Below are 24,123 nucleotides of genomic sequence, written 5' to 3' on the forward strand. Positions count from 1 at the left end.
GCTAAGACTTTTTGTGACATACCAACATGGGGGAGATTTCTACAGTATGCTGTTCATTCTAGCAAAAAAAGTGCCATTGTTATTGACAACAAAGGAACATTGAAAAGACTTGCTTGTCTAAAGATAGGACAAACTCGTGAGAAACCACAGTGAAATTTGATGAGATTAAATATTTATGTTGAAACTGACATAGAACAACTATGTATTGTGTGAGTACGTCCTGCAGACAGCCACATGAACATTTCCAAAAGTCTAAAATGAATTCTGTAAAAATGTATTTTACTTTGGAAAGCCTTTGATGAAAGCCTGCATGCTTGTTATAATCATGTATGATCCTTTATTTCTTATAATACGCTTATAATATGTCCATCTATGTAGGAAATGTAGGACATTTTCTTGAAAGTGACTCAAAATGGCTTATTTAGTAAGGATGATTATGAGAGTAATTATAAGATAATAATAAGAGGGCCATACATTCTTATGACAAGTCTTATGATGCATTCTAACAGCATAATGGATTACACCTGCACACTTGAAGTAAATTGTTACCGGTACTTTCAACCCACAGTTAAATTAAGAACTGAATGATGTTGACATTTTTATGGCAACATATTTGCTATGTTTAAACCACAATCTGTAACTTTCATTCCCAGTTGAAAGTGCTGCCCATGCATGTACAGTCCCAGTCAAAAGTTAGGACACACCTACTCATTCAAGGGTTTTTCTATATTTTTACTATTTTCTACATTGTAGAATAATAGTGAAGACATCAAGACTATGAAATAACACATATGGAATAATGTCGTAACCTAAAAAGTGTTATACAAATCAAAATATATTTTATATTTGAGATTCTTCAAAGTAGCCAGCCTTGCCTTGCCCAGATTCAAGAGGTAGTCACCCAGAATGCATTTCAATGAACAGGTGTGACTTGTTAAAAGTAAATTTATGGAATTTCTTTCCTTCTTAATGCGTTTCAGTCAATCAGTTGTGTTGTGACAAGGTAGGGGTGGTATACAGAAAAGAGCAAAGAGAAATGACAGTACATCATTATTTTAAGACATGAAGGTCAGTCAATACGGAAAATTTCAACAACTTTGAAAGATTCTTCAAAAACCATCAAGCGCTATGATGAAACTGGCTCTCATGAGGACCACCACGCAGAGTTACCTCTGCTGCAGAGGATAAGTTCATTAGAGTTACCAGCCTCAGAAATTGCAGCCCAAATAAATGCTTCAACAGAGTTCAAGTATCAGACACATCTCAACATCAACTGTTCAGAGGAGAATGCGTGAATCAGGCCTTCATGGTCAAATTTCTGCAAATAAACCACTACTAAAGGCCACCAATAAGAAGAAGAGACTTGCTTGGGCCAAGAAACACGAACAATGGACATTAGACCGGTGGAAATCTGTATCTTAGTCTGTCGAGTCCAAATTTTTGATTTTTGATTCCAACCGGCATGTCTTTGTGAGACGCAGAGTAGGTGAACGGATGATCTCTGCATGTGTGGTTCCCAAAATGAAGCATGAAGGAGGAGGTGTGATGGTGCTTTGCTGGTGACACTGTCTGTGATTTATTTAGAATTCAAGGCACACTTAACCAGCATGGCTACCACAGCATTCTGCAGCGATACGCCATCCCATCTGGTTTGCTCTTAGTGGGACTGTCATTTGTTTTTCAACAGGACAATGACCCAACACACCTTCAGGCTGTGCAAAGGTTATTTGACCAAGAAGGAGAGTGATGGAGAGCTGCATCAGATGACCTGGCCTCCACAATCCCCTGACCTCAAACCAATTGAGATGGTTTGAGATGAGTTGGGCCGCAGTGAAGGAAAAGCAGCCAAAATGTGCTCAACTCCTTCAAGACTGATAGAAAAGCATTCCAGGTGAAGTTGGATGAGAGAATACCAAGAGTGTGCAAAGCTATCATCAAGACAAAGGGTGGTTATTTGAAGAATCTCAAATATACAATTTTGATTTGTTTAACACTTTTTTGGTTACTACGTGATACTACATAGTTTTGATGTCTTCGCTATTATTCTACAATGTAGAAAATAGTCAAAATAAAGAAAAACCCTTGACTGAGTAGGTGTGTTCAAAATGTTGACTGGTACTGTATATGTAAACTGTGTGGGTGGGTCTTGACATATGTCACTACGACAGAGTTATTTGAATTATGTGGTAACCTAACCTTCCCCAAAACTAAAGACTACTTGGGGTGTTTTTGGAGTCGGATAGCCCAGACTTCAAATAACTCTGTGGGAGTAATTTGCACTTTTGATAGGGAAAGAAAGTTACATTTCCCCAAACTCCCCACACATTGTACACATTGATGCAGGGACAACAGGTTTGACTAGAAATTAAAGTAACAGATAATGGGGCAGTAAAAGCAAATTGTCATAATTATTGAATAACTGTCAGCTTCTGTTGAATATCAATCTCATTTGAAGTAGAACAAAAGTGACTCCATTTTCCAATGGTCTCCCTGATGTAATCAATTAACCAAACCCATTGCTTTCCAGTTGTTGTACACCAGACCTGTTCCCTTTGTATAGCCATCCCAAACTTAAAACGCCATTGGTCTACCTGTGCTAGGTTTAAAACAGGTCAGGCCAGAGCATGTGATGCTATGCCCGTGAGCTTCATGACAAGTGGCGATATGTTCCTGTTATATTCTCAGTGTATGGCATAGGAGGGAAGTTGGGGGGTGGGACGTGAGGAGAAGCAGCAGCAACAGCCCGACCAATGAAACCCACGAGATGGGAGGAGAGAATACTGGGTATGTGCGCCCAGTGGAAATCCTCAATGGGACAGAGTCATCTGTCGATTCAAAGGAGAGTAAACATTTTGTCCATTCTGAACACTGGAGTGGTTTCATCTTACATGTCCAGCATGGTGGTCAGCATCGGGGGCAATTGGTACCATTTTGGGAAAACTGAATACAATGGTCTCCTGTGCAATGTTGTGTTATTGTGTTATTGCCCTCAGAACAGCCTCAATTCATCGGGACATGAACTTAACAAGGTGTCGAAAGTGTTCCACACGGATGCTGGCCCATGTTGACTCCAATGCTTCCCACAGTTGTTTTAAGTGGACCGGATGTCCTTTGGGTGGTGGACCATTCTTGACACACGGGAAACTATTGCGCTTGCAAAACACAGCAGCATTCAAAGAGAGCAGGTGTTCTTAATGTTTTGTACACTCAGTGTAATTCACTGTTGTTACACCACTTACCGTGGCTTTTATGTTAATTTGAATTTGGAGCAGTCTGACCGCTGAAAATCCTTTTCAGTTCGCGGTGCTATCACGCTACGTTTGCACGCACCTCGGGGAGACCATTAATAGTACTGGTCTAAATTGCAATTTGGCCCATTTTGGGAAAATTTCTGAGATATCGGGATCTAGGGCTTTCGTCTTGAATCGGATGTATTTAAATTCAGCTCAACAGCTTTCTCAAAGGGCACTTTCTACCCAACAGTGCTGTACGCAAGTCACCCTCTGCTGGACATCTAAAGACTATGACATCTCCGGGGACCATAAAACATGTATGACTCCAGGTAGGTTGCTTAGTGCGTATCTTTTTTTAAATATTTTTTTTTAATTTTTAATTTTTATCCCCTTTTCTCCCCAATTTTCGTGGTATCCAATCGCTAGTAATTACGATCTTATCTCATCGCTACAACTCCCGTACGGGCTCGGGAGAGACGAAGGTCGAAAGCCATGCGTCCTCCGAAGCACAACCCAACCAAGCCGCACTGCTTCTTTAACACAGCGCGCCTCCAACCCGGAAGCCAGCCGCACCAATGTGTCGGAGGAAACACCGTGCACCTGGCCCCTTTGGTTAGCGTGCACTGCGCCCGGCCCGCCACAGGAGTCGCTGGAGCGCGATGAGACAAGGATATCCCTACCGGCCAAACCCTCCCTAACCCGGACGACGCTAGCCCAATTGTGCGTCGCCCCACGGACCTCCCGGTCGCGGCCGGCTGCGACAGAGCGTGGGCGCGAACCCAGAGACTCTGGTGGCGCAGTTAGCACTGCGATGCAGTGCCCTAGACCATTGCGCCACCCGGGAGGCCCTTAGTGCGTATCTTTTTACAGCTGTATCTATTCAATAATTCTGCATCTCCTGTGAGAGGACCGTGAGGGAGTTTAGGGCCCCAACTGCTTGAACCGGCATGTGACCGTGCGACTGTGCCCAGCACATGAAGCATGCGGCCAAGCCAGCCAGCAGCACACTGACTGAGGGGCGGGCTGAACAAGGTGCAGTTAGCCACACTCACTGAGGGCTGGAGGGCGGGGACCGGTAGCTGCTGGCGTCTGGCCCCTCACAGTAGGGCTCTATGCCGGGCAATGGGCTAAGAGGAGTCCTGCGGTGGGAAATACAACAGAGACGGGAGAGGAGGAAGAAAAAGAGGGGAGAAGAGGGAGGAGGAGGAGGAATGCTGTCAATGAGTCTCCAGAGGTTCCACGTCCAAACAAAGAAAGAGAGAGAGAAAGAGAGTGAGGGATGATAGAGGAGAGACAGAGAGGAGGGAGGGAGAGAGAAAGAGATGGTCAGAGAAACGGAGTCAGTGACAGAGGGTGTGAGAGAATCTAAAATAAAAGGCTGGGTAGGGATAAAAAGATGGAGAGACAGGGAGACAGAGAGAGGGGGAGAAAGAAATACAGTCCGAGAAACGGGGTAAGCAAAAAATGAGATAAAAAAGAGGCAAAAAAAGGAAGAGGAAGGAGAAAGATGGGGATAAGCTGAGTCGGAGAAACAAGCAGAAAGCAAAAGGGAGGCAAGACAGAGAGAAAAGGGAGGAGAGGAGATAGAAGCAAGAGCTAGAAACAGAGAGGAATAATGAATACAGGGAAGGAGCGAAAGACACAAGAAGATATTTGTACGATGCACGTCTGACAAGCTAACCATTTATTATGCACAATGAGTCATTCAGCATACCATTAGACATGCTAGGACTACATACTGAGTACTGTGGAAGTAATGCATTTCAGAGGGAATGGGGGTATCCCTCCATCTGGCTTTGGTAGCAGCACAACACACACCCTTGTTCCTATGTATTTTGGGAGACATTTCCAAACATCCTTAATTTCAACCCTAAACCTATTAGCAGTTAATAGTTCATATTGGTGGGATGGAGAATAAGTAAAGGAGTATATATATATTTATTTTTTTCACAATTCCTGACATTTAATCCTAGTAAAAATGCCGTCTTAGGTCAGTTAGGATCACCACTTTATTTTAAGAATGTGAAATGTCAGAATAATAGTAGAGATAATTATTTATTTCAGCTTTTATTTCTTTCATCACATTCCCAGTGTGTCAGAAGTTAACATAAACTCAATTAGTATTTGGTAGCATTGCCTTTAAATGGTTTAACTTGGGTCAAACGTTTTGGGTAGCCTTCCACAAGTTTCCCACCTTAAGTTGGGTGAATTTTGGCCCATTCCTCCTGACAGAGCTGGTGTAACTGAGTCAGGTTTGTAGGCCTCCTTGCTCGCACACGCTTATTCAGTTCTGCCCACACATTTTCTATGGGATTGAGATCAGGGCTTTGTGATGGCCATTCCAATACCTTGACTTTGTTGTCCTTAAGCCATTTTGCCACAACTTTGGAAGAATGCTTGGGATCATTGTCCATTTGGAAGACCCATTTGCGACCAAGCTTTAACTTCCTGACTGATGTCTTGAGATGTTGCTTCAATATATCCACATAATTTTCCTCCCTCATGATGCCATCTATTTTGTCAAGTGCACAAGTCCCTCCTGCAGCAAAGCACCCCCACAACATGATGCTGCCACCGTCGTGCTTCACAGTTGGGATGGTGTTCTTCGGCTTGCAAGCATTCCACTTTTTCCTCCAAACATGACGATGGTCATTATGGCCAAACAGTTCTATTTTTGTTTCATCAGACCAGAGGACATTTCTCCAAAAAGTACGATCTTTGTCCACATGTGCAGTCTTTGTCCGTAGTCTCGCTTTTTTACGTCAGTTTTGGAGCAGTGGCTTCTTCCTTGCTGAGCGGCCTTTCAGGTTATGTCGATATAGGACTCGTTTTACTGTGGATATAGATACTTTTGTACCTGTTGCCTCCAGCATCTTCACAAGGTCCCTTGTTGTTGTTCTGGGAATGATTTGCACTTTTCGCACCAAAGTACGATCATCTCTAGGAGACAGAACGCGTCTCCTTCCTGAGCGGTATGACGGCTGCGTGGTCCCATGGTGTTTATACTTGTGTACTATTGTTTGTAGAGATGAACGTGGTACCTTCAGGCATTTGAAAATTGCTCCCAAGGATGAACCAGACTTGGGGAGGTCTACAAAAAAAATTCTGAGGTCTTGGCTGACTTATTTTGATTTCCCCATGATGTCAAGCAAAGAGGCACTGAGTTTGAAAGTAGGCCTTGAAATGCATCCACAGGTACACCTCCAATTGACTCCAATTATGTAAATTAGCCTATCAGAAGCTTCTAAAGCCATGACATCATTTTCTGGAATTGTCCAAGCTGTTTAAAGGCACAGTCAACTTAGTGTATGTAAACTTCTGACCCACTGAAATTGTGATACAGTGAATTATAAGTGAAATAATCTGTCTGTAAACAATTGTTGGAAAAATGACTTGTGTCATGCACAAAGTAGATGTCCTAACTGACTTGCCGAAACTATAGTTTGTTAACAAGAAATGTATGAAGTGGTTGAAAAACAAGTTTTAATGACTCCAACCTAAGTGTATGTAAACTTTCAACTTCAACTGTATATATACAGTGCATTGGAAAAATATTCAGACCATTTGACTTTTTAAACATTTTGTTATGTTACAGCCTTATTCTAAAATGTATGAAATATTTTTTAAATCCTCATCAATCTACACAGAATACCCCATAATGACAAACCAAAAACAGGTTTTTAGATATTTTTGCTGATTTATAAAGAAAAACAGAAATACCTTATTTACATAAGTATTCAGACCCTTTGCTATGAGACTCGAAATTGAGCTCATATGCATCCTCTTTCCATTGATCATCCTTGAGATGTTTCTACAACTTGATTGGAGGCCACCTGTGGTAAATTCAATTGACTGGACATGATTCGTAAAGGCACACACCTGTTTATATAAGGTCCCACATTTGACAGTGCATGTCAGAGCAAAAACCAAGCCATGAGGTTGAAGGAATTGTCTGCCAAACTGAGCAATCGGGGGAAAAGGACATTGGTCAGGGAGGTGACCAAGAACCCGATGGTCACTCTGACAGAGATGGGAGAACCTTCCAGAATGACAACCATCTCTGCAGCTCTTCACCAATCAGGCCTTTATGCAGAGTGGCCAGACAGAAGCCACCCCTCAATAAAAGGCACACCTTAAGGACTCTCAGACCATGAGAAACAAGATTCTCTGGTCTGATGAAACCAAGATTGAACTCTTTGGCCTGAATGCCAAGCGTCACATCTGGAAGAAAGCTGTAACCATCCCAACGGTGAAGCATGGTGGTGGCAGCATCATGCTGTGGGGATTGTTTTTCAGCAGCAGGGACTGATAGACTAGTCAGGTTTAAGGTAAAGATGGATGGAGCAAAGAACAGAGAGATCCTTGATATAAACCTGCTCCAGAGCACTCAGGGCCGCAGACTGGGGCAAAGGTTCACCTTCCAACAGGACAACGACCCTGAACACACAGCCAAGGCAACGCAGGAGTGGCTTCGGGACAAGTCTCTGAAGGTCCTTGTGTGGCCTGACAGAGCCTGGACAAGAAGCCAATCGAACATTGCTGGAAAGACCTGAAAATAGCTGTGCAGCGATACTCCCCATGCAACCTGACAGAGCTTAGAGGATCTGCAAAGAAGAATGGGAGAAACTCCCCAAATCGAGTTGTGCCTAGCTTGTAGCATGATACCCTTAGAAGACTTGAGGCTGTAATCGCTTCCAAAGGTGCTTCAACAAAGTAATGAGTAAAGGGTCTAAATACTTATGTAAATGTTATATTTTCGTTTTTTTATACATTTGCAAAACTTTCTAAAAACGTGTTTTTGCTTTGTCATTATGGGGTATTGTGTGTAGATTGATGAGGGGGAAAAAACAATTTATGTAACAAAATGTGGAAAAAGTCAAGAGGTCTGAATACTTTCCAAATGCACTGTGTATATATATATATATCTTTAATTGTTCTATTGTTCTAAAGTGACTTAGTGTTCTGGAGTGCAATTGGCTCGTGCCAACATTTACAGAAGCCAATAATGACAGCTTGCCCTCCAAGAAAAATGAATTGTCCATAAATACCCCATTGACAACAATACATTAAACTTTGTTTTGAATTTGCCTTATAATATGTACAGTAATTAGAGAGATTTGGAAGATAACGTGAAAGTGCATAACCACAGCCAAGGCAAACTCCTTCACTTTTTCTTCAATGACTAGTGGATGGAAAGTATGCAATGTTGATGATGAGTACTGCATATTACACAAATAATAGAATCATATGTACAATGCAAGAGATTTCTGCTTGACATGGTGTGTAAACCATTAAGCCATATCCAAAAGTCATCAAAGGGGGCAGTTATTAGAACTGGGGGGAGAAGACACGCAAAAGACTGGTTCATTAAACTAATGAATTGAAGAACACAATCATTTATCTCATTAGGCTCAGTGAGCAGTTTGGTCAGTTGTTCTTTTCAAGTGTGATTTCAGAGTTTGGAAAATGTGTTAACTTGCCATGATGACATTGATAAAGTGTTTCAGTGTACCATGGTAAACTGCTGAGCAGAGTAAAGCTAGTGCCTGTGGCCCAGGGTGCCACGCCCCCCACCCCCATTTTTTTTTTTTGCCCTGCGGTATAATTTGCACTCTGGATAGCACTTTCAAGTGAATTTACTGCTGTATGCTAATACCCTTACATAAAATCCTGACCTTGAATGCAAACACTGTAACAAGACTTTTAGAATTGATTTATGATTTACCAAACCTACACTACCGGTCAAAGGTTTTAGAACACCTGCTCATCCAAGGGTTTTTCTTTATTTGTACTATTTTATACATTGTAGAATAATAGTGAAGACATCTGTCACGATTGTCATCGGGAGAAGGAGAAGAGAACCAAAGTGCAGCGTGGTACGTATTCATAATATTTTTAATAAAGATGAACACTCGAACAAAAAACAACAAAACGACAAACGAACAGTTCTACAAGGTGCAACAAAACACTAAACAGAAAATAACCACCCACGACTAACAGTGGGAAAACAGGCTACCTAAGTATGGTTCTCAATCAGAGACAACGATTGACAGCTGCCTCTGATTGGGAACCATACCAGGCCAAACACAATAGAAATAGAAAACATAGACATACAAACATAGAATGCCCACCCACATCACACCCTGACCAAACAAAAAATAGAAACATACAAAGCAATCTACGGTCAGGGTGTGACAACATCAAAACTATGAAATAACCAATATGGAATCATGTAGTAACCAAAAAAGTGTTAAACAAATCAGAATATATTTTATATTTGAAATTCTTCAAATAGCCACCCTTTCCCTTGATGACAGCTTTGCACACTCTTGGCATTCTCTCAACCAGCTTCATGAGGCAGTCAATTGGAATTCATTTCAATTAACAGGTGTGCCTTGTTAAAAGTTCATTTGTGGAATTTATTTTCATTCTTAATGGGTTTGAGCCAATCAGTTGTGTTGTGACAAGTTAGGGGGGGTATACAGATGATAGCCCTATTTGGTTAAAGACCAAGTCCATATTATGGCAAGAACAGCTCAAATAACCAAAGAGAAATGACAGTCCATCATTACATTGAACTTTGAACTTTGAAAGTTTCTTCAAGTGCAGTTGCAAAAACCATCAAGCGCTATGATGAAACTAGCTCTCATGAGGACCGCCACAGGACAGGAAGATCCAGAGTTACCACTGCTGCAGGGGATAAGTTCATTAGAGTTACCAGCCTCAGAAATTGCAGTCCAAATAAAATCTTCACAGAGTTCAAGTAACCGACACATCTCAACATCAACTGTTCAGAGGAGACTGTGTGAATCAGGCCTTCATGATCGAATTGCTGCAAAGAAACCACTACTAAAGGACACCAATAATAAGAAGAGGCTTGCTTGGGCCAAGAAACACGAGCAATGGACATTAAATTTGACCTTTGGTCTGCAGTGTCTTTGTGAGAAGCGGGGGGGGGGGGTGCTTTGCTGGTGTACCGTCTGTGATTTATGTCGAATTCAAGGCACACTTAACCAGCATGGCTACTACATCATTCTGCAGCGATACACCATCCCATCTGGTTTGGGCTTAGTGGGACTATCATTTGTTTTTCAACAGGACAATGACCCAACACACCTCCAGGCTGTGTAAGGGCTATTTGACCAAGAAGGAGAGTGATGGAGTGCTGCATCAGATGACCTGGCCTCCACAATCCCCCAACCTCAACCAAATTGAGATGGTTTGGGATGAGTTGGACCGCAGAGTGAAGGAAAAGCAGCCAACAAGTGCTCTGCATATGTGGGAAATCCTTCAAGAATGTTGGAAAAGCATTCCAGGTGAAACTGGTTGAGAGAATGCCAAGTGTGTGCAAAGCTGTCATCAAGGCAAAGGGTGATTATTTGAAGAATTTCAAATATAAAATATATTTTGATTTGTTTAACACTTTTTTTGGTTACTACATGATTCCATATGTGCTATTTCATAGTTTTGATGTCTTCAGTATTATTCTACAAAAAAGTAAAAATAAAGAAAAACCCTTAAATGAGTAGGTGTTCTAAAACTTTTGACCGGTAGTGTAAGCTGAAGCATTTAATGTGTGGAACAATCATAATTATATTGAAAAAATCCATCTAGCATTGATTAAGTTTCAAAATGTTATGGCCCACCTAAACTGTGTCGGTGCCCGACCTTGGCCGCCCCATTCAAAATGTTCTGGACACGCCACTGCACAGAAGCATGGGTAGTAAAGCCAGTGGCCAGGATGGTGTGAAGAAGCATGAGGGAGGCCCCAGGATCCAAATGAAAAAAGACAGCTAGGAAACATAATTCACAGCATGCATGTTTTTTACCATGTTAAACTTCAGTTCTTGCCAGCGCCAAAAAAGTATTCTCGACAAGGATCAAAGAACAACATTGTTGTCAGGGTAGGAAAGAGGAATAATGACAAATAAGAACAAGTCAGGGGATTCTGGAAACTCGCATGTACCAGCCGTACTTTGCTAGTGAGCCACTTTTCAACCGCAGCCTTTCAGCCAGATCCTCTGCTAACCTATAGTCATACACATAGTGAGCGTAGAGGAGATAGGCATAGGGGACAGAACAGAACATAGTCCAGGCTGAATACTTCCGTTCTGGGGTGAAGTTTCCCTAGTTAGAGATCTAGGATCAGCTTCCCTCCCCAATTTCTAACCTTAACCGTAAGCACAAGCATTTCGCTACACTCGCATAACATCTGCTAACCATGTGTATGTGACCGACAAAATTTGATTTGATTTTAACCATTGGTTTGGAAAAGCAAAACTGACCCAATATCAGCGACCCAAGATCAGCAATTTCAATCTACACCAATACTAACACAGAGAGAGGGATTGATCTCCTTTCAGTATCTGAAGCTGGTCTCTGATCACAGCTTTCACCTGACTTCATCTTTCATCCATGAACTGAGAATATGGGTTAGCAATAGCATGTTAGCGCTTGTGTGTGTCCTAGTGGTGTGATTTATAATTGCACACCATCTAGGTTGGATTAGCCTATGCACGGTTGCCAGAAAAGAGCTAAAATCCGTTTTTAAGGGATACAGTATTTTCAACCTGCCTTCCGTTTCCCGTGAAAAATGGGTGTGGGAACATTGCTCAGGCATTTTTTCCCGCCTGCTACGTAAGGTTAAGGTTGAGTTATCACGGGAGAAAAAAAGTTTACTTTGGACTATATAACCTATTGCCCTTTTCACACTATTACTGAGCCGGGCCATGACAAGCCGAGCTGTACTAGGCTGGCCTGGTTACATACCCACCATAGTTGCTGGAAGTTTGCAGGACAGGACAATGTGTAAGGAAAACATCCAAACCAGCACAGTACGGTTCGGGTCGACACTTTAGTGTTAAAAGGGTCAAATGGAGTCCCAAGACGAGGGCTAAAGACAGGAATCACAATCAAGTGGCAGCTTTTGAAAAAATAACAGGCTACAGTGACAAATCGGATACTTACCTGTTATTTTTTTTTTTTACCTCTTACCTAACATTTAAAACACCACAACTTTACAGACATAACACATTCTCTTCTCCTAAAATGTTGGTTGTACGTCCTGTTGCAATGTTAGTACCACTACACCAGGAGTTCAACAAAACATGCTCTGTAAGTGAGTGGATCAAAAAATACTTCCATGGAATGCAGCTCAACAACATATGCTTGTTCAGTCCTCAAAGCCCACAGAAGGAATGAGTTTGAGAAAGAGAGAATCTATGTGGCAATTAAGATGCTATTTTAATGAGGCCACAGTAGCCAAATGAGGCCCTTGGAAAGATCTGAGGGAGAGCCATTTCTCCAATCCAACAGTTTGTCATACCTCTGAAGCACCGCCCTCAAATAATTATCAAACGTTCTGCCTTTAATGTCAGGGATTTTTGATTGATGTCTCTATGTAGGATTGTTTTCTTTTGATACTAAAATACTTGGGTTGCGTCTCAAATTATATCAAATTATACCCTATTCCCTTTATAGTGCACTACTTTTTTTTTTACCAGCACCCCATATGGCTCTGGTCAAACGTAATGCACCATATAGGGAACACACACACACAAAGACTTGGTTGCTAGATTAGACACCAATGTTTGTGAACACGACCATGACAACCTCTCTGTGACCAAGAGGTATTGATCGTTCAGTCCCACTGTTATTAGGAAAACAAGGTCAACAACGATGAATTGAACTTTCTGGGCCGTGACAAAAGACAAGCTTGTGTATAAGCTCAGCTCTACTAGTCCATTAAGATTACATGAAGGAAAACATGTAGCTGAAAGTGTTTTCTCTAGGCCGCAATTTGTTGGGAATTATCGACAACATGATTTGAATTTGGTAAATGTTTATAAAATATGAGTTGTATTTTTTCAATATCATATTGAGCATTTACTGTACGCGACAAGTATCGTTCCAAATATGACCGTTAAAAAGCAAGTATGGGCTTTGCTGAGATGAACTATGGGTAATGGCTAGCTACACAGTGACCGCCCCCTGTCCGTCAATATCTGGCCAATCGCTGGCCAGTAATTGGTGGTCCTGCCAATAAGCTTTCTCTATTTGATGGGCGTGTCTGCTAGAATCCTTGAGTTGTGATGCAGTGCACCCTGCCCTTGATTTGCATAATTTGCAACGAAGTAAGAAAAAGAGAAAAGCGTTGTTGGCTTAGGGTTACTTACGGAGTTTCCACACTTTTTCTGCAGTGTGTTATCGAGAGAGGGGGGTCTGAAAAAGAGGTGGGCGGGATTAATTCAATGTTTAATTTGATGTCAATTCAAAGAAATGTCAAGAGAGCTCTATATTTCTATATCAGCTGTCAAATCATGTGTATGTGTGTCTGTCTGTAAATCCTTGTGTGTCTCTATGTGTGTCTCACCTCTCCTCCTCTTGAGCTTTCGTCGGCGCTGCTTGTTGACGAAGCAGGCTGCCAGTGTGCTAAAGAGGACAGCAGCTGCCAGGAAACAGATGGTAGCCACGATGCCAGCCACCACCGGCCGCGCCAGCCCCCCCTCATCCACCATTTCCGGGGGTGGGAAGAAGTCTGGGGGAGAATAGGGGGGTGTGTGAAAGAGAGAAAGAGAGAGAGAGAGGGGCGGGAGGGGAGAAAGAGTGTTTTGGGGGGGTGGAGGATAGGTGGAGGGGGAGAGAGGGAGAGAGAGTGAGAGTTTGAGAGCGAGACATGACATGACTTGTCTGCCTGGAGGCTATAGGCTTGGACAGGTTTTTGACCCAAAACAATACTGTGACCGATATCCAAATCAAATCAAATCAAATTTTATTTGTCACATACACATGGTTAGCAGATGTTAATGCGAGTGTAGCGAAATGCTTGTGCTTCTAGTTCCGACAATGCAGTAATAACCAACAAGTAATCTAACCTAACAATTCCACAACTACTACCTTATACACACAAGTGTAAAGGGATAAACAATATGTATATAAAGATATATGAATGAGTGATGGTACAGAACGGCATAGGCAAGATGCAGTAAATGGTATAGAGTACAGTATATACATATGAGATGAGTAATGTAGGGTATGTAAACATAAAGTGGCATAGTTTAAAGTGGCTAGTGATACATGTATTACATAAAGATGGCAAGATGCAGTAGATGATATAGAGTACAGTATATACATATACATATGAGATGAGTAATGTAGGGTATGTAAACATTATATTAAGTGGCATTGTTTAAAGTGGCTAGTGATACATTTTTACATAAATTTCCATCAATTCCCATTATTAAAGTGGCTGGAGTTGAGTCAGTATATTGGCAGCGGCCGCTAAATGTTAGTGGTGGCTGTTTAACAGTCTGATGGCCTTGAGATAGAAGCTGTTTTTCAGTCTCTCGGTCCCTGCTTTGATGCACCTGTACTGACCTCGCCTTCTGGATGATAGCGGGGTGAACAGGCAGTGGCTTGGGTGGTTGTTGTCCTTGATGATCTTTATGGCCTTCCTGTGACATCGGGTGGTGTAGGTGTCCTGGAGGGCAGGTAGTTTGCCCCCGGTGATGCGTTGTGCAGACCTCACTACCCTCTGGAGAGCCTTACGGTTGTGGGCGGAGCAGTTGCCGTACCAGGCGGTGATACAGCCCGACAGGATGCTCTCGATTGTGTATCTGTAGAAGTTTGTGAGTGATTTTGGTGACAAGCCGAATTTCTTCAGCCTCCTGAGGTTGAAGAGGCGCTGCTGCGCCTTCTTCACAACGCTGTCTGTGTGGGTGGACCAATTCAGTTTGTCCGTGATGTGTACACCGAGGAACTTAAAACTTTCCACCTTCTCCACTACTGTCCCGTCGATGTGGATAGGGGTGTGCTCCCTCTGCTGTTTCCTGAAGTCCACAATCATCTCCTTTGTTTTGTTGACGTTGAGTGTGAGGTTATTGTCCTGACACCACACTCCAAGGGCCCTCACCTCCTCCCTGTAGGCCGTCTCGTCGTTGTTGGTAATCAAGCCTACCACTGTAGTGTCATCCGCAAACTTGATGATTGAGTTGGAGGCGTGCATGGCCACGCAGTCATGGGTGAACAGGGAGTACAGGAGAGGGCTCAGAACGCACCCTTGTGGGGCCCCAGTGTTGAGGATCAGCGGGATGGAGATGTTGTTACCTACCCTCACCACCTGGGGGCGGCCCGTCAGGAAGTCCAGGACCCAGTTGCACAGGGCGGGGTTGAGACCCAGGGTCTCGAGCTTGATGACGAGTTTGGAGGGTACTATGGTGTTAAATGTTGAGCTGTAGTCGATGAACAGCATTCTCACATAGGTATTCCTCTTGTCCAGATGGGTTAGGGCAGTGTGCAGCGTGGTTGCGATTGCGTCGTCTGTGGACCTATTGGGTCGGTAAGCAAATTGGAGTGGGTCTAGGGTGTCCGGTAGGGTGGAGGTGATATGGTCCTTGACTAGTCTCTCAAAGCACTTCATGATGACGGAAGTGAGTGCTACGGGGCGGTAGTCGTTTAGCTCAGTTACCTTAGCTTTCTTGGAAACAGGAACAATGGTGGCCCTCTTGAAGCATGTGGGAACAGCAGACTGGGATTGAATATGTCCGTAAACACACCAGCCAGCTGGTCTGCGCATGCTCTGAGGACGCGGCTGGGAATGCCGTCTGAGCCTGCAGCCTTGCGAGGGTTAACACGTTTAAATGTTTTACTCACCTCGGCTGCAGTGAAGGAGAGCCCGCAGGTTTTGGTAGCGGGCCGTGTCAGTGGCACTGTATTGTCCTCAAAGCGAGCAAAAAAGTTATTTAGCCTGTCTGGGAGCAAGACATCCTGGTCCGCGACGGGGCTGGTTTTCTTTTTGTAATCCGTGATTGACTGTAGACCCTGCCACATACCTCTTGTGTCTGAGCTGTTGAATTGCGACTCTATTTTGTCTCTATACTGGGACTTGTTTGATTGCCTTGCGGAGAGAATAGCTACACTGTTTGTATTCGGTCATGTTTCCGGTCACCTTGCCCTGGTTAAAAGCAGTGGTTCGCGCTTTCAGTTCCACGTGAATGCTGCCGTCAATCCACGGTTTCTGGTTTGGGAATGTTTTAATCGTTGCTGTAGGTACGACATCGTCAATGCACTTTCTAATGAACTCGCTCACCGAATCAGCGTATTCGTCAATATTGTTGTTGGACGCAATGCGGAACATATTCCAATCCGCGTGATCGAAGCAGTCTTGAAGCGTGGAATCAGATTGGTCGGACCAGCGTTGAACAGACCTGAGCGAGGGAGCTTGTTGTTTTAGTTTCTGTTTGTAGGCTGGAAGCAACAAAATGGAGTCGTGGTCAGCTTTTCCGAAAGGAGGGCGGGGGAGGGCCTTATATGCGTCGCGGAAGTTAGTATAACAATGATCCAAGGTTTTACCAGCCCTGGTAGCACAATCAATATGCTGATAGAATTTAGGGAGTTTTGTTTTCAGATTAGCCTTGTTAAAATCCCCAGCTACGATGAATGCAGCCTAAGGGTGTGTGGTTTCCAGTTTACAAAGAGTCAGATAAAGTTTGTTCAGGGCCATCGATGTGTCTGCTTGGGGGGGAATATATACGGCTGTGATTATAATCGAAGAGAATTCCCTTGGTAGATAATGCGGTCGACATTTGATTGTGAGGAATTCTAGATCAGGTGAACAGAATGACTTGAATTCCTGTATGTTGTTATGATCACACCTCTTCTTACCAGAAAGATGTATGTTTCTGTCGGCGCGATGCGTGAAGAAACCAGCTGGCTGCACCGACTCCGTTAGCGTCTCTTGAGTTAGCCATGTTTCCGTGAAGCAGAGAACGTTACAATCTCTGATGTCTCTCTGGAATGTTACCCTTGCTCGGATTTCATCAACCTTATTGTCAAGAGACTGGACATTGGCGAGTAGTATGCTAGGGAGTGGAGCGCGATGTGCCTGTCTCCGAAGCCTGACCAGGAGACCGCTACGTTTGCCCCTTTTACGGCGTCGCATAGGGTTGCCGGCTGGGATCAGATCCATTGTATTGGGTGGAAGGCAAAACGCTGGATACATTTCGGGAAAGTCATATTCCTGGTTGTAACGGTGGTGAGTTGGCGTTGCTCTTATATTCAGTAGTTCCTCCCGACTGTATGTAATGAAACCTAAGATTACCTGGGGTACCAATGTAAGGAATAACACATAAAAAAACAAAATACTGGATATTTTCCAAGGAACGCGAAGCGAGGCGGCCATCTCGGTCGGCGCCGGAAGTAGGAATAATAAAAAGTATAATAAGTATATTCCACAATAATAAGTATATTCGCTTTATATTGGTATAGTAAACTAAGCATATTGGTATATTAGAAACCAGACCTTTCCAGTCTAGCCATTAAACATGCAATCTTGTGAGCAAGAAAAGTGTATTACATTGTTTAAATGACTTGGGTAACTCTACATAGCCTTTGTGCTAGGCTTGGACTTTAAGGAGAATGTAACTGATTACTACGTATGGGAGGGCCTGACATCTGCCATCTGCAGGCCTCTATCAGTCACCACACCAACTGTGTGTGTGTTCATGTCCGTGTGTGTGTGTGTCTGTGTGTATGTGTCTAGCTGGCTCCTGCCAATCACCACACCAACTGGCAGTCCAATTCACCTGATTCAGCGACTCATCATTTATTGTCCTGAATCGATAGACACTTAGTGGAAATGGATTAGGAAACTCCTTTCCTCATCTGCTATCCTTTCATGACCACAGACTGTCTAGATGACTGGATAGTGTATTAGTTCTCGCCCTCCTCATTTTATCTTGGGGAAAATTTGAAATATCAACATTCAGCAAGACTGTGATCAAATACTGTTAAAAAATGTAGTTCAAGTATTTCATCAGGAGGGGGCAGCAAAGTACTTCCAAGTTTAGGAAGTAAACTTGTGAATTATGGTGGAAATTACAAGATTACGTTATAATGCTGTAATTGCATCAAATGGTTGTTTATGCAACAGAATAAGGGGTTATTAGAATGCTCATTTGTATGTGTTCTACTGAGGATGGGCCTCTGTAAGATTTACGATGTTTTTGAGTGATACCGCATTCCAGAGCATGAGTTAATGTTTCTGTTCTTTTAGGTACCATGGAGAGATGGCTCCAGGATGGAGTTGGGAGGACAGACACTGGTCGCTACACAATGAGTTCTCATGTTTTTAGAGCAGATACTGTCTGCTGTGAATTATAAGTATATTTCATACAAATCTTAACCTTGAGACCCATTCCATACAGTACATCTGTTGTGTGTCATGTAGACTGAAGGAGGATGGACTTTGCTATAAAATGCTGTGGCTCAAACCAGCTCATTGAGTTCTTAGTGATCACCTCCAGGGGTGATTACCGACCAGCTCCATTACTGCACTAATTAAATAGTAAAGTTTGATTGTTTTGAAGAAATCTTAAAAGTCTCTCCTTTTGATTACAATAATTCCACCACAGAATTGTTTGCAGCTGTGGAGATGCTTTCACAGTTGCTCACAGTCACAATTTCTGTGACAATATTTAGAACACCAACTCATTCAAGGGTTTTTCTTTATTTTTACTATTTTCTACATTGTAGAATATTAGTGAAGACATAAAAACTATGAAATAACACATATGGAATCATGTTGTAACCAAACAAGTGTTAAACAAATTAAAATATATTTTATATTTGAGATTCTTCAAATAGCCACCCTTTGCCTTGATGACCGCTTTGCACACTCTTGGCATTCTCTCAAGCAGCTTCATGAGGTAGTCACCTGGAATGCAATTAACAGGTGTGCCTTCTTAAAAGTCCAGTTGTGGAATTTCTTTCCTTCTTAATGTGTTTGAGCGAATCAGTTGTGTTGTGACAAGGTAGGGGTGGTATACAGAAGATAGATTTGGTAAAAGTCCATATTATGGCAAGAACAGCTCAAATAAGCAAAGAGAAATGACTGTCCATCATCACTTTAAGACATAAAGGTCAGTCAATACGGAAAATGTCAAGAACTTTGAAAGTTTCTTCAAGTACAGTCGCAAAAACCATCAAGCACTATGATGAAACTGGCTCTTATGAGGACCGCCACAGGAAAGGAAGACCCAGAGTTACCTCTGCTGCAGAGGATAAGTTCATTAGAGTTACCAGCCTCAGAAATTGCAGCCCAAATAAAGTTCAAGTAATCAGGCCTTCATGGTCAAATTGCCACAAAGAAACCACTACTAAAGGACACCAATAATTAGAAGAGACTTGCTTGGGTTAAGAAACACGAGCAATGTACATTAGACCGGTGGAAATTTGAAGACTTTTGGTTCCAACAGCCGTGTCTTTGTGACACGTGATGTGGGTGAACGGATGATCTCTGCATGTGTATTTCCCACTGTAAAGCATGGAGGAGGAGGTGTTATGGTGTGGGGGTGCTTTGCTGGTGAGACTGTCTATGATTTATTTAGAATTCAAGGCACACTTAACCAGCATGGCTACAACAGCATTCTGCAGCGATACGCCATCCCATCTGGTTTGTTTTTCAAACAGAACGATGACCCAACACACCTCCAGGCTGTGTAAGTGCTATTTGACCAAGAAGGAGAGTGATGGAGTGCTGCATCAGATGACCTGGCCTCCACAATCACCCGACCTCAACCAAAATGAGATGGTTTGGGATGAGTCGGACCGCAGAATAAAAGAAAAGCTGCCAACAAGTGCTCAGCATATGGGGCAACTCCTTCAAGATGGTTGGAAAAGCATTCCAGGTGAAGCTGGTTTGAGAGAATGCCAAGAGTGTGCAAAGCTGTCATCAAGGCAAAGGGTGGCTATTTGAAGAATCTCAAATATAAAATATATTTTGATTTGTTTAACACATTCTTGTTTACTACATGATTCCATATGTGTTATTTCATAGTTTTGATATCTTCATTATAATTCTACAATGTAGAAAAAAGTAAAAATAAAGAAAAACACTTGAATGAGTAGGTGTTCAAAAACCTTTTACCGGTAGTGTATATTTTGTATGATCATTTTATACAGTTTTGTGGGATTTAAATGGGTCATTCAATTACCACTCCACCAAATTACATTACAGTTTTTTTTAACAGGATGAATCCCTACAATTATTTCCCCATTTGCTTTGTTTTGTCATGTTTTCAGTTAATGTCTGCCATATCTCAATTTTAGTCATTTTAGCCACTTGCCCCATGCCTCTGTCTCTCAAATCCTAGACATGTTTTGTGTGATGAAGGGGTGTCCATAGACGTTTATGAGGAGGTGGGTTGTTCACTCACCTGTACTGGACACTCCTACTGTGTTACTGGGCTCGCTGACCAGTTCCTCCATGACTGCTATGACCCGAAACTCATACCACGCCTCCTAAGTCACACACACCAGGGAGATGAGAGTAAGACAGGGGCAGAGGAAACACTGTATTTGTGTGTGTGTTAGTGAAACATCTGTTTAATGTTGAACTCTGTCATTCATGTTGTAGTCTGTCCCATTCTTCTTAGAGTCAATAAAAACTATTGTTTACAAAAAATAAACCAGTTTGTTCGTTTTAGGAGGAAATCCACAAGGAAATCTACCTGTCAAAGTGGGCATGAAAATGTTTCGCATCACTAACAGTATGTTAGCGAAGAAGTAAAAAGGCAACAAATAGACAATCCCTCGTGGTCCAATTACCTCAGTAGCTTGAGTAAAACGCGAGCTGCAGGAATGTGCTACAGTATAGGTGTAATGAGTGATAGAGACGTGTGAGTGGGTGTTGGGAGTCATGCTAGAATAAAGTACCTGCATTGAATGTATCCGCGTCCCAAATGGCACCCTATTCCATTTATAGTGCTGATATGGTATTTAGTATCCTACTTGCGCCGTGGTCAAAGTAGTGCACTATAAAATAAATAGGGTGCCATTTGGGATGCACCCTGTGACTGATGGCTGAATGAGACAAGAAAACACTAAACATTTCACGCCAGGAGCGCAATCCGACATACAACAAAGGAATATTGATTTTTTTCAACATAGGTGGAAAAATACATTTCTATACTTTAACACATCACTCTCCCCAGATGGTATACTTATGTGAGACTAAGGATGCATTCCAAATGGCACCCTAAACCCTATACAGTGCACTTCTTTTAACAAGAGCCCTGTGAGGGAATAGGGAATTTGGTACTATTTGAGAAGTATCCTAAAATGTTTTATGACTTCTTTGAGATATCAGATTGGGCTGACAAGGAAGATAAAATAATTATTTTCATATACACTGAGCATTCAAAACATTAGGAACACCTTCCTAATATTGAGTTGCACCTCATTTTGCCCTCAGAACAGGCAAAATGTTTCAGGGCATGGACTCTACAAGGCGTCGAAAGCGTTCCACAGGGATGCTGGCCCATGTTGACTCCAATGCTTCCTACAGTTGTGTCAAGTTGACTGGATGAGCATGAAAACCAAGCAGCATTGCGCATGGCATCTACTAACATACCCCGTTCAAAAGGCACTTAAATCTTTTGCCTTGCCCATTCACCTTCTGAATGGTACACATACCCAATCCATGTCTCAATTGTCTCCAGGCTTAAAAATCCTTCTTTAACCTGTCTCCTCCCCTTCATCTACACTGATTGAAGTGGATTTAACAGGTGACCTCAATAAGGGATCATAGCTTCACCTGGTCAGTCTTTGTCATGGAAAGAGCAGATTTTCCTAATGTTTTGTACACTCAGTGTAACATTATATAGTTGGTCCTTTGAAGAACACATTTTTTAAAAACAACTGACTCCCATCCCCAATCATCATACACTATATATACAAAAGTATGTGGACACCCCTTCAAATGAGTGAAGAGGTGTCCTACGTGGCTATTTCAGCCACATCCGTTGCTGACAGGGGTATAAAATCGAACACACCGCCATGCAATCTCCACAGACAAACATTGGGAGTAGAATGGCCTTACTGGAGCTCAATGACTTTCAACATGACACCGTCATAGGATGCCACCTTTCCGACAAGTCAGTTTGTCAAATCTCTGCCCTGCTAGAGCTGCCCCGGTCAACTGCAAGTGCTGTTATTGTGAAGTGGAAACGTCTAGGAGCAACAACAGCTCAGCTCCGAAGTGGTAGGCCACACAAGCTCACAGAACAGGCCCGGCGAGTGCTGAAGCGCGTAGCCTGTAAGAATCGACTGTCTTCGGTTGCAATACTCCCTACCGAGTTCCAAACTGCCTCTGGAAGCAATGTTAGCACAAGAACTGTTCGTCGGGAGGTTCATGAAATGGGTTTCTATGGCCGACCAGCCGCACACAATCCTAAGATCACCATGCACAATGCCAAGCGTCGGGTGGAGTGGTGTAAAGCTCACCACCATTGGAGTCTGGAGCAGTGGAAACGTGTTCTCTGGAGTGATGAATCACGCTTCACAATCTGGCAGTCCGAGACAAATCTGTGTTTGGCGGATGCCAGAAGAACCCTACCTGCCCGAATGCATAGTGCCAACATAGTGCCAACCTCCCAGTGAAGGGGAATCCTAACGCTACAGCATACAATGACATTCTAGATGATTCTGTGCTTCCAACTTTGTGAAGACCCTTTGCTGTTTCAGCATGACAATGGCAGGCACAAAGCGAGGTCCATACAGAAATGTTTTTTCATAATTGGTGTGGAAGGACTTGACTGGCCTGCACAGAGCCCTGACCTCAACCCCATTGAACATCTTTGGGATGAATTGGAACGCCGACTGCGAGCCAGGCCTAATCGCCCAACATCAGTGCCTGACCTCACTAATGCTCTTGTGGCTGAATGGAAGCAAGTCACTGCAGAAATTTTCCAACATCTAGTGGAAAGCGTTCCCAGAAGAGTGGAGGCTGTTATAGCATCAAAGGGGGGACCAACTCCATATTAATGCCCATGATTTTGGAATGAGATGTTCGACGAGCAGGTGTCCACATACTTTTGGTCATGTAGTGTAGTCATAACCATAGTGTTGGATGAAGGTTTGTTAATGAGCTTGGCTGGAATTAAAGCCTGTGCCCACACCAGCCATGCGGATAACTGTCCACCCGTCATTCTGTATGAAACAGTGTTTATACAGTAAGCTACCTGAATGAGATCTCTGGCTAGCAGCTCTGTCTCTCCAGCGGGGATGGCATCATCCAGGACATCCCACCTCTCCCCTAGGCGGAACTCCATGACGTAGCGCTCGATCGGAGCCGTGTGGTTGGCTGGCGGGATCCACATGAGCAAGACGCCCTGCTGCGTCCGATTGGCTATGAGGCATCGTGGTGGGGTAAGCAGCACCAGTGGTTCAGGGGTACTTATAGGAAAAACTGGACGGAGAGAAAAAAGGAGAGAGAGAGAGACAGAGGGGGAGAGTTAGAAAGAGAAAGAGAGACTGAGAGAGGTTAGAAAGCTGTATTTCAAATGCAGTAGCAGTGTAACTGCAATTGTTGTTACGAGTTCTTTAGAAAGTCGATGAGCAACTTTTAAACCACAACACATTGCTACTACAGCTGCTGCCACAACACCACTGTCTACATCACTATTAACAACAAAACCACACATCATTCAATTAATTACCATCACAACATTTCCCTTGCTGCCATCTTGTACTTACAACACACAGTTCTGTTGTGTTCCCGCCAGGTAAGGTCACTCTTACCTCACTCTCTTAGGTCATATACTGTAGGTCAGAGGTGAATACCGTGAATACCCACCTAGTGTGTTCACAGTAACGACCTCGCTGAAGGGGCCCGTACCCAGCTTGTTATGCGCAAGGACACTGAACTGGTAGGCCGTCTGGGGCTCCAGGTCGGGCACTACCAGCCATGTCTGGCCAGAAGGCACGGCTATAGACAGCCAATCATGTGGGCCCAGCTGCTCCCTCTTCACCCTGCAAGGTGGAGGGGGACGATAGGAGAACAGGCATGGGAGAGGGGGATGAGGGAAATACACATAGGAGTGGATATGTAGAG

The 24,123-nt window shown here is 43.1% G+C and overlaps 1 protein-coding gene across 6 annotated transcripts in view; it reads right to left on the reverse strand.

Moving 5' to 3' along the window:
- LOC129868038 (protein turtle homolog B-like) overlaps positions 1-24,123 on the reverse strand; it is a 193,598-nt gene that overhangs the window by 25,942 nt on the left and 143,533 nt on the right. For 3 of the 6 annotated variants that reach the window (XM_055941607.1, XM_055941606.1, XM_055941612.1), the window contains exons 13-19: positions 23,866-24,041; positions 23,252-23,478; positions 20,447-20,531; positions 13,606-13,770; positions 13,409-13,454; positions 10,880-11,026; positions 4,286-4,372 (exon numbers count right to left, since the gene is read on the reverse strand). In XM_055941607.1, the coding sequence (XP_055797582.1) occupies positions 4,286-4,372; positions 10,880-11,026; positions 13,409-13,454; positions 13,606-13,770; positions 20,447-20,531; positions 23,252-23,478; positions 23,866-24,041 (933 nt within the window). The remainder of the gene's footprint in view (positions 1-4,285; positions 4,373-10,879; positions 11,027-13,408; positions 13,455-13,605; positions 13,771-20,446; positions 20,532-23,251; positions 23,479-23,865; positions 24,042-24,123) is intronic. The other 3 variants (XM_055941611.1, XM_055941609.1, XM_055941608.1) reach the window with 2 other exon arrangements.

Source organism: Salvelinus fontinalis, chromosome 13, assembly GCF_029448725.1.
Source record: "Salvelinus fontinalis isolate EN_2023a chromosome 13, ASM2944872v1, whole genome shotgun sequence".
In the NCBI taxonomy this organism is placed as follows: Eukaryota; Metazoa; Chordata; class Actinopteri; order Salmoniformes; family Salmonidae; genus Salvelinus; species Salvelinus fontinalis.